The sequence below is a fragment of the Amphiura filiformis genome, chromosome 18 (assembly GCF_039555335.1).
Source record: "Amphiura filiformis chromosome 18, Afil_fr2py, whole genome shotgun sequence".
In the NCBI taxonomy this organism is placed as follows: Eukaryota; Metazoa; Echinodermata; class Ophiuroidea; order Amphilepidida; family Amphiuridae; genus Amphiura; species Amphiura filiformis.
Window position 1 is genome coordinate 15,066,476 of NC_092645.1, and position 25,717 is coordinate 15,092,192.

Here is a 25,717-nt window from a genome sequence, read left to right on the forward strand (position 1 = left end):
TGCTGTACAAGTGTGGATTCATCACAGATTAACAATGGTTGATTCGTGTACAAAGGTTTAGGAAGAGTTATTGAATGATTGATTGCCATTGATCATTTTTACCATCAGCCGCTCTGTGTGAGTTATTACCATCACAGTGGTATGCCATAATATGTGTGTCATGGCAAAACTTGGGTGTTACAGTGATGAAAAAATGTATTTCCTACCGTAAATAGTAATACAGTGAAGTATGAGTGATCAAAAACAAATATTAAAGGTCTTAAATTTGTTTAATGGTCAAATTTGATATAATCACCTGGTAAAAGATGTATTTCTGCATTCCACTCGCCGTTATGGCTTATGGAGCAATCTATCTTTTGACCTCGTGATTAATCATATTTTGACCATCACACTTGTAGACGGTTAATATTTGTGCAAGAACTTGTGATGTGTGGCTAGGACACAAATGATCTAATCCATTAAAATCCACACTCCTCTGTGGAAGATTTTGTAAAATATGTAGCGGGAGTATGAATTTAAAATGGAATTAACACATTACAGAACATTATTTGAAACCCTCACTCCCTCTCTCTCTCTGTGGAAGATTCAGGTTGAATCGTTCTCAGAGGGTGTATGACATTCAAATGGAGCTGCCTAATGATTTCATTCTATTTAGACATCGACTATTCATTTATTTTCCATCATAAAAACACAATAATTTGCCGGCTAATAGTAGCACAAGTTTTTTCTGGAATTTATCCGTTTCGGGGAAGGAAAATGCTGGCCAATAATTTAATTATAGCTAGTAACCAAACTAACCTTTATCATATTAACTTAAGTTTACTATTAATCACTAAAGTGACCTTTCTCCAGTATGCTGTGACTTTTCTTTGTGTGTGCCTCACTTACATGTATATACTCACATTTTCATATTAAATTTTCATCTCTTCTTCATTGTTACCCGCACTGTGTATATACTCAATACACTGCCAACAACCATCTCTGCTACACCACTTTTGCTTACCTACCTGTTTCGCTGGTTCCCAATCGCCTTTCATCCACATGCACCTCATCTATATAACTCTCTGTGTGGCGCGGGGAGTAGGAGCCACTCCATGAAATTCTCAAGAACCAGACCATACACCCCTGGTACAATGAAGACCTGATTCGCATTGATCCACCTAAAAAGAAGGTATTTATAAGCAGAACAAGAATTCCATTTTATTTTGATTCTGCACGTTATTATTTACGTTTCTTATTATTTTTACATATTTCTTGTTTCTGCTGGGGAATGTCAGTATTATATGCTACTCCAAATATCAGAAGAAAAGAGCTATTTTTTAAGATTAGAAACATATTGTTCTGTTTTGCCAGATGACCTAGCTCAATCCTATGGTTTCAATAAAATTTTAGGAGTCCATACTCAAGACAATCAATTTTTAGAAAAAAAGGACCCCTAAATTGTTACTCTTGCATGTTTTCGTACAATAACAGTAACAAAATTCACAGACTTGACATTATTTGTCCATGTACGGGTTAAAATTTCACTTACTTTTTTCCTTTTAATTTAATAATATCTTGTAGAGAAGATTAGGATTGAGCTATGGCAAAACATAATTATATTTTTCTAATCAAAAATTTTAGTGGATTATTTTTTTGGAATCAGAGAGTAAGTTATGGCAATGTTTACAATTCAGTCAAACTTCTGAAAATGAGAATTTGTCAGTTTCGGTGAATCACCTGGTTTGCTCTTGAAATTAAATAAAAATTTTTGCTAGAAAAAACCAGTAAGTCATTACATTGTAATAATTTGTTCATCTCATCAGATGACTTCATCAGATCTGATCCACAAACCAATCACTTGAACCAAGGCCTTATCTGATCATGTCGTAAGGTCAAATCATGTCATCAATTGGAACGACTCAAGACTACTTGGTGGGAGCATGGCAGAAAGTCTAGAGAAGTAGGGGTAGCGATGGAGATCAGAAAGAGGGGGACAATGAACATGAATAAAGAAGACGGCACTTACTTCCCATGTCATGACCCACTTTCAAAGTTTGAAAAAGAAACAACACATGACCAGAAGCCATTTTCCTGGCAGAGTGGGTCATCTGCAGATCTGATGAAGTTGTCCGATGAGATGGACGAAATATTCGAATGACCCACTTTCGAAGTTTGAAAAAGAAACAACACATGACCAGAAGCCATTTTCCTGGCCCAGTGGGTCATGTTCAGATCTGATGAAGTTGTCCATTGAGATGGGTGAAATATTAGAAAGTCAAAACTTAATGGTTTTGTCAAGCAAAAATTGATATTTGATTTGAAAAATTGTTAGGGTGAAACATTTGGCTATTCCAGTTGAAATCCATGCACCTTATATGGAAGACATGACCTTAATCTCCCACACAGGGGGTGTGAATTTCAAATGGAGTCACTAAGTCAGGTAACTTCATTTGAAATTCACACTCCTGGTGTGAGAGATTAAGGTCATGTCTTCCATAGAGGGTGTATGGATTTCATATGGAATAGCTCATTTGATCTTTAATACCAATTATCTGGCATCCCTGTTATATGTGTTATCCTTTGAAGGTGATGGGAAGTGTATTTTTATTAAGATACGGTGAGATAGTAGGCAATCATGACGGTGAACTCTGGTAGTATCTTGACCGGTAATCAAGTGACCTGGGTTCATTCAGTCCTGATGTACCATGTCAGTGTACTCAAGCTTTTAAACATTTTCTTGGGCTTCCATTTTTTTCTGATCCTTGCGTATATTAATGGTGTCTCATATTGTCTTACACCCTGCTAGGGTTGAAGCATATAGGTCCTCTCATTCCTTCATTAAAAACAAATGCACCGAAAATGTTTTTAATAGAACTTTACTACAAGACGGGAGTTAACATTTGGCTATTCCTGTTGAAATCCATACCTATGGAAGTCATGACCTGCATCTTTTACACAGGGAGTGTAACTTGGGGTTACCCGACTGGGTGATTTCCATTTGAAATCTACACCCCATGTGTGGGAGATTATAGTCATGTCTTCCATTGGGGGTGTATGGATTTTAACTGGAACAGTGCATTTCAATCACTGATATTATTTCCAGATCATTACTTCAATCATATCAATATTCATTCAGAGTTATGGGATTTAACATAAACATCAATTAGTATCTTTGCCTTCATTCTATTCATATACAATTCATTATTTGGAACCATGATTTTCTTATCACAAGTCATGCCTGAAAAAGCTGTCAAGAAAAATGCATCATTTTATACAGACAATCCTCGAATCAATCAATGATTATAATACTTTTTCCCTCATGGCCCTTACCTAACAGTCAGGCACATGCCACAACGAAAGTTGGTAGTTTGTAGACATCCAGACTGAGTTGATGGCTTTGTTTGCCGCACACTTGTTCAAGCCAGAAGTATGTCTGTATGTCCTTTGTGAATGGGGGCACAATGTGCCATTCACAAAGGAAACAAAAGACCACCAATGCATTTCGTGGTGGCAGGTCACATGTGTAGTTAGGTATAAGCTTTCAAATGGGTGTTATAAGCAGTAGCTTTAAGCATGTGTAGTGTACATTTATACTTACGGGAATGAGTTGATCATGTGATTGTAATCATTATACCAGAAATGGGCAAATTGCATGCATTTATAACTGCATGGTGTATGCTATTTCTTGTTTGAAACTAAAACATGTTATACTGGTATTGAAACATACAATATACTTATTGCTATTTGGATAATATATAACAGAACATAATCATTTATAGTCATTGCGCTAACTATATATATGCTGGACATGAAATGCTAGCAGACTTTGTTGTACATCTTGGCAAAGCATTTGAGTTTGCAAATCAAAATAATCCCAATCATATAGACTTGTGACATGGGGGAGGAAGGTTTCAGCAAAATTGGGCACAGTTGATTATTACGGAGATTAGAATGGGTTTTGATGTGTTTTGAAGATAACAGTGATCAAATATTGGGAATAACCATAACTCTCCACACGAGTGTTAACTGCAGACGACAAGTTTCATTTTTTTTTAAATTAGAAACTTTCAGCATTGTAAATTTTCATGACCATATTTTGAATCAGCATGAAAAATGCATTAATTTGAGTACAAACAAGCCTAGTATTGGTTCAGTGGTTCTTAAGATAGCTCTGGATATTTTGAGAAAATATCTCAGAACTTGGGACTTTTTATGTTGAAGCCAATGGCCAGCACGCGGCGCATTAACACAGTATGAATAAGGACAGTGAAGTGAATATGGATAAAAGTTTGAATGTTTATTTCATCTGCTGAACCATCTTCCAAATGCTGATGGTTTGCTCTTTCAACTTACAGAAAAAGAAAGTATAGGTGTACAGCTACCTCTTTTTCCTCTTTTTTGCCAAAATTTATGTGTTTCTTTTATTTTCAGCCCATATTTGGCATTTTTATACTCATACGAGTGAACTAACCTTGGTGTGCAGTATAAAACAAATCACAGGAAGGGAAAAGTACTTTGTAGAGCAGTATGTTCTTCAATATACTTGCTTTTGCTATGGTTGAGGTTTTCTTTTCTGTTTGACATGCATAGAAAAGGGTTGCTTTTAATTTCAAGCTAATATAACTACTTTTACTCCATATACAGTGAATTTAATTTGGTCTTTCTTACAGCAAATATAGAATTGTAATTTATTTGATAATGAATGTATTCTTCCTTGTGGTGTTCCTGATGGACTCGCCGATTACGTTATGGGTAAATTAGGATAAAATTAAGATGATATTGTTAAAACTCATATTAAAACACTTTCACCTGGCTCAGACGGCCGCCTCGGCGGATGTTATTTCTCTAGAGGTGTTTGTTGCAAGTGATGTTGAGATACTTCCAATACGGCAATACTAGTTTCAGATCGGTGATCAGGGAGTACATCGATAGCAGCAAAAGATGCTAGATTGACTGGGAAAGCATAAAAGTGTTACGGAACCTTTTTAAAGGATTTCACATGTAAGGTTCTGGAAGTCATACATATCAGAACCAAAAGACCAAGACTGAACCAAGACATGGGGTTAGAACTTAACCCAGTTGGGGACAATTTTATGACACTGTGAAACCATGGGGTTGCCGGTGGTTCAGTATCTTGTGACATCATTGGCACTATCTCAATAAAATTACTAGTACGATAGAGTAATAATATTAGCTGAATACACCTGTTGAGCCGGGGAAAGCTCTTATGAGTACTAACATTTGAAGATACTATTTTTAAAAAGGGGTGAAGTCACACATTGAAATGGATCTATAGTGTCAGTTTCTGCTGCATAGTGAAGGAATGTGATAGAGCATTGAAACTGCAAGGACAAACCCATTTCCCTGTGTTGAAACTACATGGCTATAAAAATGGTTGCCATTTATCTTGAAATGTGACTTAATCCCCTTTTAGAACTAGGATCTTCAATTTGCAATGTAGAAGTTTAAACAATACTCTATATATTTATATAATTTTACTGCTATATTCATGTACATCATTATATTTGACACATTGGTTGACTTTGTCACTTTATCAGGAGGGTGAGCGAGACCAGACCCTGCTGGACATGTTTGGCAGGTCTCTGCTGCACGGCAAAGGCTATGACAGGTGGTTCGATAAGAGTTTTAATCTGATTGTCTACAAAAATGGACGTATGGGAGTCAATGGTGAACATTCATTGTAAGTAGAATCTATTCACACATTGGGCTATTCTGTTTTGAATCCATACACCCCCATGGAAGACATGAGCTTAATCTTCAGCACAGGGGGTGTAGATAACAAATGGAGTCAACCATTTAGATAGTCTTGAAATTCACACTCCCTGTGTGGAAGAGCAATATCATGTTATGGATTTCAACTGGAATAGCCCAATTACAGTCTCCACATACACTTACACCTCTTGTAAAAGATGCAGAACTGGGACATGTTTATGAAAGCATGATTGATGTGGACATCAATAAATAGGTGCCATATCTCCAATATCATACATTTTGTAGGTATAGCCATTATTCAAGCAGTGACATAGCAACGGGGGAGGGGGGACATGTGCCCTGGGCACGACCCTTAGGGGGAGGCACCAAATTGATCAATTCAGCATTGATTATGTGCCCCCTCCTAGCGATGAAAGTTTCACTCGCTTCACATGCTTTTCAGCACAAAATCATTTGAAAGATCAATTTAAGACCAATATTCAACTTCATTATAACCAAAATTAATTAGTGATAGGCCCTATTTGTGCAACTTGTTTTAAGAATTGGGGAGGGGGCGTCATTCTGTATCCTTAGCCCTGGGCGCCTCAACCCCTAGCTATGTTCAAGTACACACAGTCACCGCCTTGCACCCTAATAATGTGTAGAATGGGGATATTATAATTTCATTATCTACTACCAATTAAAAATTTTTAATTTACCATCTCGGACCATGTCCCTGTTGTGCTGGGAGTAAATTGCTGTTGATGTAAATACGAGTTGCACCCTGGCTGTGCAAATCCTTTTAAGTAAACTCTATGATAATCTTGTTTGTTTGTTTGTGTTTCTCTCCATGCAGGGCTGATGCTCCAGTAATGGCGCACCTATTTGAGTTTGCACTAGCTGAAGATATAACTACACTGGGGTATACTGAAGATGGACACTGTAGGGGCCCAGCTCAGATGGGGTTCCCTCCACCAACCAAACTGAAATGGGAGATCCCTGGTGAGGTAAGAGAAACATTTCTCTTTCATTTTATCCTGACCTTTAACCTTTTACCCTGACCTCTCACCATTGATGCTGTTCTTTGTCGGTCCTGGCACAGTGTCCTGCAAACTAAAGCCTCGTGATTCTGAGTTTCTTTGTAATTGGCAACAGTTTTCCATACAGTTTTGTATTGGTGACGTGTGATTGCCATGGAACATCAACATCAGGAGATGGTTGCAGCAACCATCTTAGAGTTCTCCACATTTTGATATAAAATTGGATCGGTTGAGCCCATATTTATTGGTCGAGCTATGAGTTTTAAAATATTGGACGAGACGTAGTCGAGTCCAATATTTTACAACTCATAGCGAGACCAATAAATATTGGGTAATAAAGCATCAATTTTATCATTATTATGTTTTGGATCCAATATTATCACAACTTGGATCCATCAAAACATAATAATGGATGTTATTGTCCACGTTTCTACACTGTGCTATAAATAGTTTGTTTTGATTTGTTTTTCAGCTTCAGAAGATTATTGAAGAGAGTCTTACAACAGCAAATGGGATCTTAGAGGATGTTGATCTTCATCTCTTAGTGCACAATGATTTTGGCAAAGGTCAAATTAAGAAATGCAAAGTTAGCCCAGATGCCTATATACAGATTGCAATGCAGTTAGCTTACTTCAGGGTAAGTCAAGGTTGTCAATATTTGGTACATTTATATTGAGTGACCCATATTGTCAAAAAGTGACCACTTGAAATTTTTTCTAAAAGCACCAAAAGAAAAAGACAATAGAACGTGTAGTATTCAAGGTTTTGTGGCTATTTATATAGCACTAGGAGGTATATTTGAAAGGAGAGGCTAATGTAATGTTGCTGGGCCCAAATAGGGTAAAATTGCTAGCCCATCAAATAGCAAAACACACCTTCATATGGGGCTAACATAGTCTGAAATTGAAATGAAGCATGTGCAAAAAAGTCCCTGTACCAGAACAAAATATATGCTCGTCCCCTGACCCCCTAAATTTTAATGCTTCTGCCGACACTACTTTATGAGCTAGGTGTATATGAGAAAGTAGAGTAGAATTGAGGAGAGCAATTTATTTATTTTATTTATTTAAACTTTCTTTACCCAGGGTAGCTCCTTCAATGTCAAACACTGATTTCCAAGGAGGCCCTGCATTTACATTGTGAACAAGAAGCATAATATTTATATACAGTAATAAATCAGAAAATACATTATAAATGGCACATGAAATTGAAAACAATTGAGAAAACATGAAAATTCAGATTAAAAGACATATTACACTGGTTTTATCAAAAACAACTGCTTAAATTGAGAAATACTCATTGACTTAAAATTACATCTACTATCATTTGGAAGGCTATTCCACAATTTAGTAGCACGTGTATGAAATGTTCTTTTACCTGCATTAATATTATATGGTGGTTCAAAAAGAGCAAAGTTGGTTTGACTCCTGGTTCCTTTAGAGTGCATATCATGCATAAAAGTGAACTGAGAGGAAAGGTTAACACAATCAAAAGCCTTTTTGAGATCAAGAAATATTGCACCGGTGGCTTGTCCATTATCCATGTTTTTTATTAAAATGAAATCTTGAACATCATTCAGGGTAGTTGCTGTTGAGTGATTGCTACGGAAACCAGATTGGTTCTCTGACAGAATACCCATAGAAGTTAAATAAGAATATAATTGATTATGAACAGCTCTTTCAATAATTTTGGAAATGAGAGGCAGGACAGAAATAGGCCTGTAATTTCCAACATCCCAATTTATCACCTGCCTTAAAAATTGGGGTGACTTTAGCCAACTTCCAGTCTGTTGGATAAACAGATGTATTTAAAGAAAGATTACAAATATATGCTATAGAATGACAAATGTATGGTGCAGCTAGCTTCAACAACTTGACACTAAAATCATCCATACCAGGTGACTTATTGTTTGGAATATCGCAAATATGTTTATATATACAAACTCTGGGGTAATATAACTAAACTTAAAAGTACTAGTACATGTATTAAAACTGTTGCTATTAATATTTACATCATCAAAATCTTTAGCAAGTGTAGCCCCTATTGAGGTAAAATAATCATATGATACAACTGCACTAGCTGTTCATAGTCTTATCTTAACAGACACACTATATGGCATCTCAACCGTTTTGTACTTTGTCTATCCCCCCAGGATGCAGGTAAATTCAACCTAACCTATGAAGCTTCCATGACCCGTCTGTACCGTGAAGGTCGTACAGAAACTGTCAGACCAAACTCTAAAGAATCTTGTGACTTTGTATACCTTATGGAAAGCGAAGATGCAACAGTAAGTACTAACACAGCTGAAACTTTTCAACGGATTTCAGCTTGTTTTGTAGCTCATAATTATGTGGTGTCTTTTATTTTCAGCCCATTTGAGCTATTTTACCCTAATTTCATGCTGTTCTTCAGCTTCTTTTGAGCATTTTCAGCTTTTTTTTCACGAAAGGTCAGTTTCAGTTCTGAAGTAAGACCATAGAAACAAATTAGTTCGAATCTTGGATTGACCATCGATGCTTGGTTGATCCTTTTTATTTATAAAATGAATTAATTGACTATTGTTAATTGTGAATCTATGCATGCAATGATAATTGATCAATACAAATTTACCAGTAAATTAATTCAGTTGATATATAGTTACAAGCATCAAAGCAGCATTGACTGTTGATCCAAAAATCAAACAAATTTGGTTCTGGTGCCTAAGCATTGATTGATTGATTGATCGATCCATTGATTGATTGATTCATTCATTCTAAGAATAGGTTGGATTATTTTCATATAAAATGTTTATATTTTTTCTTTGGAAATAATGGAGCCTAATTCATGCTATAATTGAAGACCGAATTAAAAAGACTAATTTGCATCTGACTCTGATGTCCTGTCAACCAGACCAAAAATGCCGTACTGTGCAGGACAGCAACCAATCACAACACGCCGTTGCCCTGACGTCAGACGCAAACTAGTCTTTTTAATTCGGTCTTCAATTACATATGGCACTATTGATATAAAATTGGATCGATTGAGCCCATATTTATTGGTCTCGCTATGAGTTTAAAATATTGGACGAGACGTAGCTGAGTCCAATATTCTAAAACTCATAGCGAGACCAATAAATATTGGGCGTAAAGCATCCAATTATTATATTTTGGATCCAATATTTTGACACACTAGCTTGCGATTCATCCAAACATAATAATTGAATGAAATAGGGTTAACCTATTCCTATATTTATATATAAACTTCAAACATTCTTATTCTTTGCTGCGTTCACGGATAGTAATTTTTGAAAATGTATTTTGACTGTTTTTTATATTTCAGAAAGAAGAGAAAATTGCTGGATTTCAGAAGGCTGTAGATCGCCATGTGAATAGTTACAGGGACTGCATGTGTGGCAAAGGGGTAGATAGACATCTATTCTGCCTCTATGTGGTGTCCAAATATCTAGAAGAAGAATCACCATTCTTAAAAGAGGTAGGTTTTTATTAGTTTGTTGATAACCGAACATCAATTTTAGCGACATGAACACCTCCTTTGCTAACAAAATGCCACTCCTTGCTCACAGCGCATTTCACAAGCCTATGTCAGCCATCTTGGATATGCAAGTGAAAAAAACATATACAAATACTTCATTAACCCTAACCTTACCAAACATTAAAAAACACGGTTCACAAAGCATATGCACAGGCAGGTATCCCATGTGATGCGATTGCGGCATCATGCTAATGCTAACAGTCATGCGTCCGAAAGCTTAGCCGGCCAGGCAAGACCCATGTGGCAAGGTAGGCCCGTGGACATGTCTGGCACCCAAGGGGTCAGTGGTTTGAAACCACATCTGTTTTTCTTTCTTTCTTCCTTCCTTCTTTCCTTCCCCCTTGCCAAAAAGCAGTTAGGGCGTTAGGGTTAAGAACATCTTAATTTTCCTCCTATATGTGTATATTAACCCTAACCATAACAAACATAATAAAAACACAATTCACAAAGCATATGCATAGGCAGGTCCACGTAATGCGATTGCGTCATCATGTGAATAGTCATATGGCGACGGAAAGCTTGGCCGGCCAGGCTAGACGCTGTGGCAAAGTAGCTAAGCCAGTGAACATGTCTGGCACCCGAAGGGTTGGTGGTTCTAAAAAGCCCCCAAGAAAAAACTTTTCTCTTCTTTCTTTCTTCCTTCCTTCTTTTCTTCTCCCTTGCCAAAAAGCAGTCTGGGTTTTAGGGTTAATATTTCAAATGATTAGTCCAAATAAACAGTGTTTAAATTCATTTTTACTGCACATCCAAGATGGCTGCTCGTGTTGCCATAGATGCCTGCAATAAATGGCGAAAATTTGCATCGGCAACCCGGAAGTGAACCAAAAGTCAGTGTCAAAAGTTCATAGTTCGTCATTTTAGCGTGACTTTTAAGCTTACCTAATGATTTTAACGGGAATTGTCGTGCTAAAAATGACCTCTAATAAACGCCCCCCCCTTGGGAAAATGTAACGCCCCCGGGGGCGTTTATTTGACGAAATACGGTATTCCCATTTATAGATTGCATTAAGACCCAAGTCCTCCTTATGTCACATATTTATATCTTGTGCAGGTATTGAGTGAACCATGGAGGCTATCTACAAGTCAGACAGCACATCAGCAGACCAATAAACTAGATATACGCAAGCATCCAGAACACATCTCGGCTGGTGGTGGATTTGGACCAGTAAGTAATATTTCACAACTAAATCTTCAATATGGTTTATTACAATAGAGGCCTTGCATGTGACGATCATCCCGTAAATATGGCGGACTACTCAAATGCATTCAACAAAAGCATGATTGCAATCTACCGTGACAGTTCGTCTCACACACATAACCCTGCACTACGATCAAATAGGTTGATGACAACACTTGATTGAATGGACTGCACTCCGCCATAACTACGGTGAAGGACACCGGCTCAAATCCTTTGTTTGGAGCCAATCGATATTTCATGCAGGGCCTCTATTGAAATCCATACACCCCTATGGAAACATGACTTTAATCTCCCACACAGGGAGTGCAGATTTCCAATGGGAGTCCCATTCAGGTAACTCCCATTTGAAATCACACTTCTTGTGTGGAAGATTAAGGTCATGTCTTCCATAGTGGGTGTGTTGATTTCAACTGAAACTAATAGAAGAGTAATCGAGGTCTCAGCGCAACAATGCCTCATCTCCATTTTAGGCAGTCCTAGTTTGTTCTCATGAAATAATTAACCCTGTGAGAACTACCTGCCGATTGGCCAAAATGAATATTCTGTCCAATTTTGAACCAATCAAAGGGCATTAATAAAATCATCTGCCAATGCAAGTTTGACCATAAATAGTTTAAAGCCTAGTCATTATTGGCAATTGAAATGATCATTTCAAGTTACCAACCAATCAGAAATGCTGTTAGATGACCAGTAGTGTCCAGGGGTAAGCCAACGTGAAATTCCCCTGGACAAGGAACTTACTGCTTATTGCCTTGGTCTACCTGTACAAGATTTGGTGGAGCTGATCTTGGCTGCGATGGTTTATGATAGGGCTTGCACTGAATTCAGTCTGGGCATCCCTGTAATGGGTTATGAAATGAATTGGCAGCATTTTATAAAGTGTATGTCCTTATGGGTCTGGCAGTGCAGTATATTATGGGCCTGGTGTTGGGTCATAGTGTAGCGTTTTGGGTCAAGCTGGGAGAAAAAAATCCCAGGTCGACCCAAAATAATTATCGCCACCGGGTAGACCACCTAAGTTATCGTAAATCGGTTTCTCCCAGGTCGACTGTAAATTTTGGGTGTTGCCACATTCGGCCCGCAAACGCCCAGGATTTTTAGCCAGGTTGACCCACGGCAAGCACGCAAATTATGTGACCGTACCCGACCATGGCGATATACATACATGTGACGAGTGTAAACAATTGTCCAGCGTTCATTCATAACTTTTGCATGTGCTGGTGACTTTTACGATAGCAGTTAGTCTTGGCATCTAAATTAATTATATAGGCCTATTCGTATTTATTATATGAATTGTATTCTTGTTTTAGTTTACAAAATACGGAGGCAAATTTAAGGAGATATAATACACTCATACTTCCACGTTTTCTACTTTCTTGAATTTGCGTCTGTGTGTACACACATGATAAGCTTAAGCTTACATAGTTTGTCAGCCCATACAACGCTCTATGTTTTCAGACTTGTGAGAAGAAGAAAATGATAAATCATGAGAAGAGGTCACAAATAAGATCAAATAATCCAACAAAGAATCACCCTGTCAAGTGCGGACATACACATGTTTTATGGATACTAACATACTTTATTATTATTTGGTCCACAACAACAACCACCACGAATGGAGTGCCAATTTCTATTAGCCTAGGCTGTCTTTCGATCAACAAGCGCTGAGGGCGCTATGAATGTCCCAGCTTGACCAATGCGGACATAGTGTATAGGGTGATCAATAAGTCACTGTGATACTTTATATTTTTCTTAGGTTGCTGATGATGGTTATGGTGTATCCTACATCATTGCTGGAGAGGATATGATCTTTTTCCATGTTTCATCTAAGAGATCTTCACCAAAAACGGTAAGTTATTTTGGGGAGGATTGGCTTAATTCCATAGCCTGTGAAATTGATGTGTTTTTAGATGGTAAATGGTATGTAGTATCAGTGAAAATGTGAGGAAATTTCTGTATTTCTAGAAATGGAGCCATAAAATGAAATGAAAAAAAATATGATTAAATTCTTAAACAAAGCAAAGTTTAAAAAGAGAGAGTGAGAAATGGGTGATTGGCACAGAATTAAAACCAGTGAACTAGGACTTGACCATCATATTTGGTGGAAAAGGGTACCGTAATTCATGACATTTCTTGTCCGCCAGTTTGGGTATAATTTGACCCCTAGCTTACTGGATAAATAGCGTGGTTTTCCAAACTTTTCTGATCTTGATATGAAATGGTCTACCGTCTATAGTGACTTCAAATTGGTCTAGGCATTTACTACAAAGTGCTGTGACCTCGGGGACATACAACACAATTTTGACATTGTGTCTTGATGAGTTAAGTCATCATCTTGTTAAGTCTGGTTAATTTGTATTTTTTTTTTTTCTTCAGGACTCGCTACGCTTTTCAGAAAACATACGCAAAGCTATGACCGACATCCGGCAGCTGTTTGACGAATAAGTAATACCAGTATCAAGCTGCAACTAGACGTGTGATGTATACACTTTTTGCGATATATTACTGGGTTTGGGAACAATAGAAACTCCCACATTGAGCTGCAACTAGACCTGATAATGGTGTATATACCGGTATTGGATAGATTGTGTGTTGGAATATATTAAATGGTGGTCACAAGGTAACAATTGGTCCGATTTGGTGGCAGGTGGACTAAGTACTGTTTGGAAATTGCAAATCTGTCAAATTGTGACCGTCCACCACGTAAACGCTTCAGAAAGTCGGCCTCCGGTCAATATTATTTTATTTTGTGTTAAAAAAATATATATCATAAGCTTCAAAATATGATATATCATTTGACTTTAAAAGATATCCAGAAGTGGAATTATGGTTTGTTGAATTTAGCTCATTCAGCAAAAGGTACCTTATTTTGGTGCTACATATGTCTATTTTTCCACATTGCTGAACAGTCATAATTGGCGGTCACTTCAAATCATCCCTAAGTCAACGAGGTTCAGGAATGTCATCTCATTATTAATTGTTGGTTATCCCACCACTTGAACAGGATTTAGCCAAATAAAACAAAGACTAGAGCTATTTACAAATTCTATACATGGGTTAAGCTTAATATCCTCTTCAACAATAGGATTAATGATTGGTTTAAAAGGTGTTTACCTGGCACTAGCAGAATGAGAAACATGTCGCACCAACTTGAGGTACATATGAATACAACCTTTATGCACATTTTGAACTGTAACTCAGAATACAATTTGTCAACTTTACAAGCGGTTTGTGGTGGACGGTCACATTTACTTCCGCGGTAAGGAACAATGAATGCAGTGATACAGACAACAGGTAGATCCTGATGCGAAACTAAAAGCTGTCGCCTGTAGCACAATGTCATCTCTCCTGTGGGGAGAAATTGTATGTTGTACATTTTATGTCAAACTTTGTATATACAAATTCAATGCAATATATTAGGTACATGTTACAGGTGCCCTTGTAAGTGTTTTGCTTGTTGACAACATAAAGTTGAAAATTTTAACATTAAGGTAATGTTTTGAATGTAATAAGTACACTTAAGATGTGATTGAAAGTGTATTGTATAATTGGTGCCATAATCCTTCAGTTATTGCCAACTTGTGTACTGTTTTTACTGCAGGTGCATTTGTCTTATTTTTGTTTAGGAAAAATTATACTGAAGAATTGTGGCGATGATTTTGCAGGCTGCATGTGAAATTGATTGATATAATGAAGAATAACCAACCTGGGTCTTTTCAGAAATTAGAATTATAACATGCTGCCACGTGTCGTGTAATCCAGTGCATAATACATCAGACCACACCAAATGTTGGTCGCCATGGTTTTATGTAAATAAAATATATGACCTATGACCTACAAATGTTATCAATGCAAATTTTCAAGCATTCCTATACACCTAACAGTACTCAATAGATGGGAACCTTCAACTTGTCATTGGATATGTTATCAGTATTGGCTGTTCGTTTTCCAGCCAAGATGACCTTTTGGCATAATTTTGAGTTATTTTGTATTAATTTTACCCTAACTCCACCCAATCCCACAAAATTACACATGCCATGTAGTGCCTCTTCTGGGTTGGGGTGGGAGTGAGTAGCACCCATATCACGCATGTGGGATTTGGGTAATGGTGTCCCATGTGGACAAAAAGTGACAAGCTGTTCGCCAAAAGAAAATCCATAGAATGCTGAGGTTGCTTGGCCATTTATATATTGCGCTAGCAAGATGATCCCAGAGGTATATTCAAAGGGATCTAGGAGGCTGGAATGCCCCCTGGACCCCAATCATGACAGAACTGGCAATGATGCACCGAGGCGTTTCGGTTGTGAGTCCCCCTGAACATGCTTGCACGCACAAGAGTCTTTCATTTTTGCCCCTTATCCAGGCATTGAGACGGAATCTTGCAACCTAGCTTAACCTGTCATCTTGCCCTAACATTTAGGATCCTGCTTACCAAAATGTCTCTGTGGGGTTAGGATTCCATCTATTCAGTGCTGATCAATGGGCTGTTCTATTTGAAATCCTTACACCCCTATGGAAGACATGACCTTAATCTTACACACAGGGAGTGTAGATTTTAAATGGAGCTGCCCATTTAGGTAACCCTGTTTGAAATTCATCCTCCCTGTGTGGGAGGTGTAAGGTCATGTCTTCCATAGGGTGTATTGAATTCAACTGGAGTAAATCAATGTATGAGTCTGATTGTATTAGTCTGCCTTAAAAATAAAACATGTTTAAAATATCTGTTAAATCCTCACTAATTTCATGGTTTTTTAGTGTTATTAATGGAGAAGAATAATTTGAAAATATGCAAGAAAGAGCTTGCACAACTTCAAGGACCATTGTTGTTATTATAGGGATATGTTTCTGCCTAGTATAGGGCCAGTGTATTAGAAAGATGTTTTTTTCACCTGCTATATATTGGTGCAAAAAGTTCATTCTTAGGAAAGAACAGTAATTGCCCGTACATAAGAGACCTGTTCTCACAAAATGAGAGGAAAGTTGCAAATCTTTATTTTTGAGTTATGGCCGGATTCATAAGCTTGAATATGATGCATAACTTGCCATGATTGCTCTCTTACTCACTGAATTTAGAAGTCAATATTTCAAAGAGGAATTCTTTTGTCTTCTATTATTTTCTAACATGCTCACAGAACCACATTCACTTTTCATCCCAAGTGACTTTCCGCTCAATTTGTGAGAACAGGTCTCATAGAGATTCACTTTCAGCAATAATCTCATTTTGACATTATTTGTGCACCAAAATAATTTAAATACATTCAAAGGCAGCTCCAGAACTTCTGCACGTGTATATGAATGCTTGTCGGTACTTGTGTCACTTCCTAACTTTCAATATGCCTACTATGTCTGGTAAATGATGCAATTATTAAGGTATGGAGACATTCTTTGAATGGAGTGGTGGGCATTAGAGTAGTTCAGTTCTGAAATGTTATTATTTATTTACCTTTCTGTTTATATTTATGCTTGTTTAACCTCAGGATTGATTCACAGTGGACTATTCCAGTTGAAATCCATACACCATTATGGAAGACATGACCTTAAATCTCCTGCACATTGAGTGTAGATTTCAAATGGAGTCACCCATTCAGGTATACCCATTTGAAATTCACACTCCCTGTGTGGGAGATTAAGGTCATGTCTACCATTGGGGTTGTGGATTTCAACTGTAATAGCCCAATACAATACAAAGTATGAAAACGTAACCTTTCATCAAGCCGTTGCTTTGGTTTTTTACCCAACACACCCTTGCTGAGAATTCTCTAAAGCAACGTCTTTTCGCATTCTTGTTCTTTGGTGTTAAAAAAAATATTACGAAAGACTTATGCGTTAAAAACGTGGGAGTTGATTGGTTGATTAAAAATAGATTGGCTGCTATTCATTGGTTCTGATCACTGCCCACACGTGCGGTTTTGATACAAATGATACACACAGGTGCCATTAAAATAGGGCGGTACTATTCATTCATTCATTTGTCTGACAGATGTGTAACACACAGAAAACATGGTTTGCGGAAAGGCTTGATTTTTAACTTGGGAAGGTGCGGTCACTGGGATGAGCTAAATTTACTCATCTTAGTATAATCTTGAGATTTCCAGAATCTTAAGATTTTATCATAATGTGAACATGACTGGTGTGTGTGTGTTTTACTTTTTTGCTGTGGATAGAAGTGGTTGCTGTATAACTATTTGTAGATACAATAATATTGAATTTTCTTTCATGCTGCTACAGGATCGGCTTTGTATCCTGTGTTTATAGGTAAATATAATGTAACCCTAACCAGAAGCATACTATTTATAACGTTACTCTAACCTTAACCACATGAGCACTACCGCCCAATTATCGACCTCTTAAGGCCAGAGTAATGGAAGACACATTCGTCCATGCCCGAATTTGAGATTTCTTGATATTTATCAACACTAAGATGTATTCTTTCACTTGAAACTGATAAAATGCAACTTGCTAATATTTACTCGTATTTATTTCACTTTCAACTCTAAAAAGTCACATGGCTCAAGACAGCTTAGTAAATTGGTGGGAAATAATGAGTCAGAAATGCGCGAATGCGAAATATTGTGATTACACGTGCGAGGACATACAATTCAGAAACAATGATGCTCGAAAAGGTCCATGTTCTCTCCTATTACTCTGGCCTTAAGAACTATTTTGATTGGTTGCAAAGATGGCTATGTATCATCCGTTGAGCCAATCAGAGATATCTAAGAATAGTCATTAGGGCTGAAGGGGATTATGCTTAGAAGTGCTAAGATATCTAAAAGCTTGAGGGATTGGCAAAATGTCAACATTTTCAATCCATTTGGACCAACCAGATTTGAATCAATTCATTGGTAATGATAAGTCTAGACCAATCCGGATTTGATTGTAATGTGTATATACTATTATTACATAGCCAACATCCCAGCAAACGCACATTTTCCAAAAGATTTGCGAAAGGTTGCCAGAAAATGTTTAAATGTTTTAATAACATTCAAAAACATTTTTGAAAACTTACTGCAAAACATTCTATCATAATGTTATTTAAGTGTTAACAAAATTATTTGCAAAATGTTCACAAAAGTTAATTTTACAAGAAATTTGACATTTTTACAGTTGCAGTGTTATTTCAGACCACTTTAAAACATTTTAATGACCTTAATGTTACCCATTTAATGTCATTAAAACATTTTGACCAAAACCAGCAAACTTTAAAAACAGTTTTGTGTTTGCTGGGATGTTCTTGTAAAAGTTGTAAATTTTGTGTGAATATATTTTCATGCTGCATCATGTGTATTTTATTTTCAAATGTGAAATTTGTTTTTCATGGATCTAAATATTGAATGTTTTCATTCTGTTTGTGCAAACTTTCATAAGAGTGTGCAAATTGTAAAAAAACTGTAGTGAAAATGATATTTTATGGGCTAAAATGACAAGCACAAACAATGCAGAACTTGTAAGGCCATGGAAAAATGATTGATTGGTTAGAATGGTATGCTGCTTAAAAAGAAGGGTCTGTTAGTCGTAAAATGATTTATTTTGGCTATTTATTTTGTAAGATAAACAATGCAAGCTATCTGAAACTATTTCCTGAGATAGGAAGTTGCGACATATGTGGCAATTTGTTTATATTTTTTGCTCTCTGAGGCCTAAAAATATTTTTTTCGGCCTCGGTCCGGGTGGGAAAACTCAAACCAAACTATCATTTTTCCACGACCTAAGAGAATTTAATACTATTTATCAAGTGCATGAACTTGTTTTTTAGTTTTTAAAAATGTATTTATTGTTTCTAGACACTAGGTCATTTTTAGTTTTCTGTAAGTGAGCCCTATACTTTGTATCTGTCAATTACGTCATGGGTTTACAAAAAGGAAACCAAGATACAGACACGAACAGCAGTGTCACACGATATGGAAAACTTGAAATGAATCATTGCCTTTGTCATTGACTGGATTAGTTCTTGTTGATATAAAAGAAACTCTTGTAGTAGCTTAACACTGACATACTTACTGGCATCAGTTTGAAATCCCATCTATAATAGCAGCTATTATTTATATTTTTATTTTTCAGACATGTAAAAAGTTATGAACATTACCTGATGTACATGTAAAATATAAGGACTATTACCTATGATATTGTATGGTGTGATTTGACCATACAGACTGTATTCCTATTGTATACCATTGTATGTAATAATCTTAATGAGAGGCAGATGATTTCATTGGCCTATTCCAGGTAACTCAATTTGAAACTCGCACTTGCATGTGTGGAAGATGCAGTTTATGTCTTCCATTCGCCGATCGCACAGGGTCATCTCAAAACGAGGTTGTACCTGCAAAGTGCATGCTGTGTGTGTGTGCTTACGCCTGTCAAACACGCTTTGGCGCATTGCTAGAAAAACGTGAGAATCAAAAATGCATGTTTTGCGCATGCGTTTGCAGGGAGAACCTCGTTTTGGTAGCAAGATGGCAGATATGTGCAAAGGGTGTATGGGGCGTGGATGGATTTCAACTGGAATGGCCCATAAAAACTGAAATGTTTTGAACATTGAATGGTGATATGCATGTTAAATCATCAACATACATTTATTATTTGATGTACCCATGATGGTGGATGTTCACATCTTCATCACCGATGTTTAAAACAAAACCTTATTCTATCCAAACAAATGCAAAGTTGCATGTTACAAAATGTTGATGTTGACAAGGCTCAATTCTTTAAAATAGTTATTAATTGGGAATTATTCAGATATTAGTTTCCTGTTATTTTTAATGTTGTCAGTATTTCCATGAGTAACTATCAATGCAATATTTGACCAAGCCCTATTTAAGGGACCTTACTTACTCCCCCTATGTATTTTGCTCATTCATGACAAAAGGTTGTATTTGACATTCTCCAATGAGAAAAAAATATCATTGTTAGGCAGGTGACAGCAGTGTATAATGGTTTTGCCAGTAAAAGTATTTATTTTTTCTTGATTATTGTCCTAGGGGTGGTACTGAACAAGATTTTGAGGGGTGCTGAGTGTAAAATTGCCACACCCTGGGCAATTTTAAGATGTCCAAGGTCAACAGAGGCAACATTCAAAACTGCTCAATTATTTATTAAAACCCATACAAAACTGTTTCTCTAATTATAGGATTCAGAAAATTTATAGTTTGACCTACCTATGACTTTTATTGTCCAAAAAAGGTTGACGGTTCAATTTGAATCGGTTATTTATGTGTTGTTGCTTCCTAGAAGGACTCCATCCTACTGTCCCTCCTCTTCTGACTGCATAAATTTGACTTCATCAAATTGGTTGCGGTTCATGTAAACCACTTGACCAAGGTACACAGAATGAAGGCAAGTGCTAAAAACCTGAATCAGTTGTGTACAGATATTGTATCACTACGGTGCTTCCCCTGTTTATATCGAGGGTTAAGTGCAAGTAGACCCGGACTATGATAGATGTACACTATATAATTTGGTTCACCTCAAGTTTGGTAGTGACGTCAATGCTCTTTCGCGGTTGCGCCGCAAGCATGCTGACAAACCGCCTCTGTGCGTGTGCGTGTACACTCATGGCGTTAAACTTTACTTGTGCGATTCGATACTGTGGCGAGCGAAATACGCACCTACGTCACTACCGAACTTGAGATGAACCAAATTATAGAATGCAGAAATTGTCATAAGGCAGCTATTGCAGGTAGGGCCTTCTTGCACTATCATTATGTTGATCGCATTCTTTTGCCTAAAATGAGCAAAAAATGTAATGTACAATTATATTATTTTAACTAGTGATAGCTTTGTAAGAATTGTATTTGGTTAACTTATTTATTGTAAAGAGTGGGTAGCAGGGATATGGGAAATATGTTATCATCGGGGATGGAATTAAATGATGTAATAATAATAATAATACAATAAAATTATTAAGGGACTTACTGATCAATTTTTGTTACAGCTAGGAAGTCACACAGAGAAGTGTCAACAGGATAATTAAATGTAAATCATAAGGCACAAGCTTATTTCTGTCTCATTCCTCAATGACATCTTGACAACAGGCTTCTTTCTGTCTTTTGTGTTGTGATTCATTAATGTGTATTCAGTAAGACTCAAGCAATATATAGTTTTGAAGTGACAAGATTTGATAAAAATAAATCTGTGCTCCTGGTGCCCTCAGTTTGGGTGTCTGCCTTAAATGTTCTAGGTTTTTAATATCTCAAAGTGGGTCGGAGCATGACCTAGCTGTGTTTGTACTCAAATATCAAGACAAATAAGACACACAATAGGAATGGTATGGGTTCTATAAGGCTTGTAATTTCAACCTCGTGCATGATTTTCTTGTTAGGGTTAAAATGCCCAAACCTTTCATTTTGGTGTATTTTAAATCTTACTCAAGAGAACTACGAAAACATAATTGTTCTTATTGCCTTCCTTGACATATTTCATATAAGATCAATATATTAATTAATATTAATATTAAGAAATATAATGCAGTCTTTTTAATTAATATGGCTAAAAGTGGAAAATAATATGGCTCACTAACATCCTACTAGCATACCAGACATCAATTGCTTCAGACTGATAGTAAATATATTGTAGATAATTATATTTAAAAAGGACAAACTGGGTGTACATGAATATAAATGATTTTATTTAGGTTTGATAGTGTAGATTTTGAAGTAGATATGGGTGGTTACCATGGTTACCCTGCTGCTTGTAGTTGAATAAAATTGACAAGACATGAATGCTGTGCTTTGTATATGCTTTTCATAGTGTGTATAATGAGTACAAAATCGAGGGTTGAGAACCAGAAAGCCTTAACTCACAAAGGAATCCTTTGTGAGTTAATGCTTTCTGGCTCCCAACCCTCGATATGATAATAGTAACTCATAAGCCAGTCCCTTTACTGAGTTAAAGGTTTAATGTACGATTTCCTTCAAATTTTATATTTGTCATTATATACTCAAAATGCTGAAATAATACTAGTAATAATGATTGGGAATGGTTTCTGTCCATATTGAGCTGAAATAACAAGATAATGTGAAAGAAACACTGCTTGTTATTTTGGCCGTTTAACACGCAGTTCTATGGGCCGACATAAAGTCATCATTTCTTGAATTATGACTTTATGTTTTGGCTGATTCCATTTAGGTGCAAGTTGTGACATGTGTAAACATTACAAATATGCCAAAAAATCGGGTTTGAAAAAAATTAACCAAATTCATATTATAAGATCGTACATTATGACTTTAATCTTATTTCGCTTTGTAATCAGATAAACTGAACCAGGAATTCATAAGTCAGCCAAGGTCTTCCAGTACAGACACCCTATCCTTTACTGTGGGAATTAACTTGCTGGTTGGTGTAATTTCAAATGGATACGTCCCAATTTGTAAGGTTTTTTCTCAAATCCAAAAGGAGAAACTCGGGTCATTTTTGTGACAAATGCAAATAATACGTCCATAACAATTTATATTTCAATAGATATTTTGGAGACTGCCTTCATATCTCGGCAGTGGCGCAGGCATGCTTAAAGGAAGTCTCTCGCAATCACAACATTATGCCTTATGTGAAATAAAAATAATTATCAAGCATGACTAACATGGTTTTATTTAAAATAAACTCATAGTGACCATAAAAACGAATAAAAACATCCGTCTCTCAGCACGCGATATTCAAAATTCCCGGGCGCCGAAATTGTCGAGTGCAATGACGTCTCAGTAATACAATGAAGGCTGACGACAATGGAGCACAAATAACCATTACGTCATTGCACTTGGACAATTTTTGGCGCGGGAATTTTGAACATCGCATGTTGAGAGCCGATTGTTTTTATTTGTATTTATGGTCAATATGAGTTTGTTTTAAATAAAACCATGTGATTCATGCTTGATAATTATTTTTTCTAAGGCCAAATAAAAAATAAAACCTATTTCACGTCCCCTCCCGTTTCCTTTTTTGAGGTTTCTTCATTTTTATTTTTATTTTTTGAAATTCAGTTATAACTTTTCAAAAAATATGTCTAAGAAGTAGAGATGCTTTCTATAGCCTTGCTAATATACAAGAAACACTTTTATAAGGTTTTGTGATAGTTAGAGGGAGCCTATCTCTCAGAACAACAAATAAAAAGAGGCCTCCTCCTTTTTCCAGGCATTATTGTATATATGCTAAAACAGCTCTAATTATGGGTATTTACACCGATTTTGCTATACAAAAATAAAAAGCCCCCTCTTCCTCCTTTTTTTCACAAACCCGGACGTTTTACTTGCCCTAACATATAGGGCATAATGTTATGATTGCCGGAGACCCCCTTTAAAGGAGTATTTCGTGATCCTATCATCCTCTTTTTATGACATTTTTCAGTTGATATCCACGAAAAAAAGCTTATTTCCAAAATTTCAGTTGATTCCAATTTTGTGTTTGCGAGTTATGCATGATAATGTGTATTACACTGCTCCATAGGCAATGTGTTGTAATTTCGTTCTGGTGCACCAGAACGAAATTCAATTTTCACAATATCTTTGCTAAACGAATTAATCTGCAAGAATTTTTTTGTACATAAATATAGCCAGAGGTTTCCAATGATGCTGAGGATCACGAAATGCCTTGTCCATGTATCAGAATACTTATTTTAAATGCTAATGGCTAAAAGTAAGGGCTATGCTCAAAATGTCGACAAACTATTGTTTGATTACAGCAGATTTTCACTATTTCATACTTCAAACTACTTCATTACTTGCATGTATATATGAAGAGCTTTGTTTAAAACCCTTACATCCACTTGCCACTTTTGAGAACACATCAAAAATCATCGAAAAAATCACTGATATATGGGGGTTTGCAACAAAAGCAGTTTTTAGCGGGATGCTTGGGTAGGATGAGCATCATGCCAAAAACTGCTTTTGTTGAAAAACACCTTATATCAGTGATTATTTTGATGATTTTTTGATGTGTTCTCAAAAATGGGCAAGTGGATGTAAGGGGTTTTGAAACGAAGCTCTTCATATGTGACGTGACGTGTCATGTCAAAAGCAGACACTTTTGGGCAGGTTATCAATTTCGAGGTTTTTACATATCTTAAATAAAGAGATATTTGCCATACAACGCCGTTTTCCCCAATGAAATCGGACATTCCTAAGCGAAGATATTTAGTTTGTAAGCTATGGTATTATAAAATTGGAAATTGAGATATCGGCCTTTAAAAATTTAAAAATATTATTGACAATCACTCATTTCAAATATATAGTTTTAGTTTTGGTTTTGGTTTTGGTCACGTGGTTTCCTATTGTCCTGCCTAACCACTTGAATCACAAGATATCGAACTCTTTGTTTCTACCTTTTGTTTAAAACTAAACATTTGTGACAGGTAGTTTCGGTTTTGGTTTCAGTTTCTTATAAGTGGTGTGACGAATAAAATTACAGGATTTTCGAGGTACCTGATCTAAGTATACAAAAGAAATGTTTAAATTTCGCAGTGCAATATTCACGAGCAGAGAAGTCGAACAAAACAGTCTACATTTGAAAGCATTGATTTAGTTTGAAAGCATTGGCTTGAGACTACGAAATAGCCTAAGCTGATTTCACTGTGAAAATATATAGACCATCGAAATATTTGCATTCGACATTACAAAAGGGGCCACTACTGTAATTGTATAGGTGCTATAAACAAAATCGATTCATGTCCTTAATCCCATGTACTAGAATCGATGGAAGGCCATTATATGACCTCTAATAACCCAATGACTTTTACTAGAAGCAATTTTTACTGCAAAAAGTAGAAGATAGAGGGAGAAGAGATTGTGTGTGTGTGTGTGTGTGTGTGTGGGGGGGGTTGGAGGGCAAGGGGATATGGGCCGGGAGAGAGAGAAACATATGAGAGAGAGCATTGGAAGTGAAAGAGAAGGGGGAAGAGAGCCGAGATGAAGATATCGAATGTAGGGAGGAGGAGGGGAAAGGGGTAATTTAGGAAAGAGGTGGTTATATAGGGAGGGAGCCCCCTCTTAAAGAGGTATGGGTTGTGCTTCCGGGGATAATAAACTAATTCATAATCAAATCATCTCCATGCATCGTTTATGTTTCATACAAACAAACAAATTCTCCCACCCCACCCCATCCTTCAGTATACTCGCATGTATATGATTTCTAGGCCTAGAACTCGTGAGTGTAATATGCCACCTACCTTCGACAGAGAGCATCAACTGTCGTCCGCGGGATAGATTTCCGATATCAATCATGATAATAATTATGTTAGCACAATAGGCTATTGTATACTTCTGGT

The 25,717-nt window shown here is 36.6% G+C and overlaps 1 protein-coding gene across 2 annotated transcripts in view; it reads left to right on the forward strand.

Moving 5' to 3' along the window:
• LOC140139911 (carnitine O-palmitoyltransferase 1, liver isoform-like) overlaps positions 1-14,165 on the forward strand; it is a 62,947-nt gene extending 48,782 nt beyond the window's left edge. Inside the window, exons 10-18 of one of the 2 annotated variants that reach the window (XM_072161684.1) lie at positions 1,085-1,171; positions 5,541-5,683; positions 6,551-6,701; positions 7,207-7,371; positions 8,887-9,021; positions 10,053-10,205; positions 11,317-11,430; positions 13,220-13,312; positions 13,840-14,165. In XM_072161684.1, the coding sequence (XP_072017785.1) occupies positions 1,085-1,171; positions 5,541-5,683; positions 6,551-6,701; positions 7,207-7,371; positions 8,887-9,021; positions 10,053-10,205; positions 11,317-11,430; positions 13,220-13,312; positions 13,840-13,908 (1,110 nt within the window). In that variant the 3' untranslated portion in view covers positions 13,909-14,165. The remainder of the gene's footprint in view (positions 1-1,084; positions 1,172-5,540; positions 5,684-6,550; positions 6,702-7,206; positions 7,372-8,886; positions 9,022-10,052; positions 10,206-11,316; positions 11,431-13,219; positions 13,313-13,839) is intronic. The other variant, XM_072161685.1, reaches the window with a different exon arrangement.
• Positions 14,166-25,717: the final 11,552 nt, after the last annotated feature.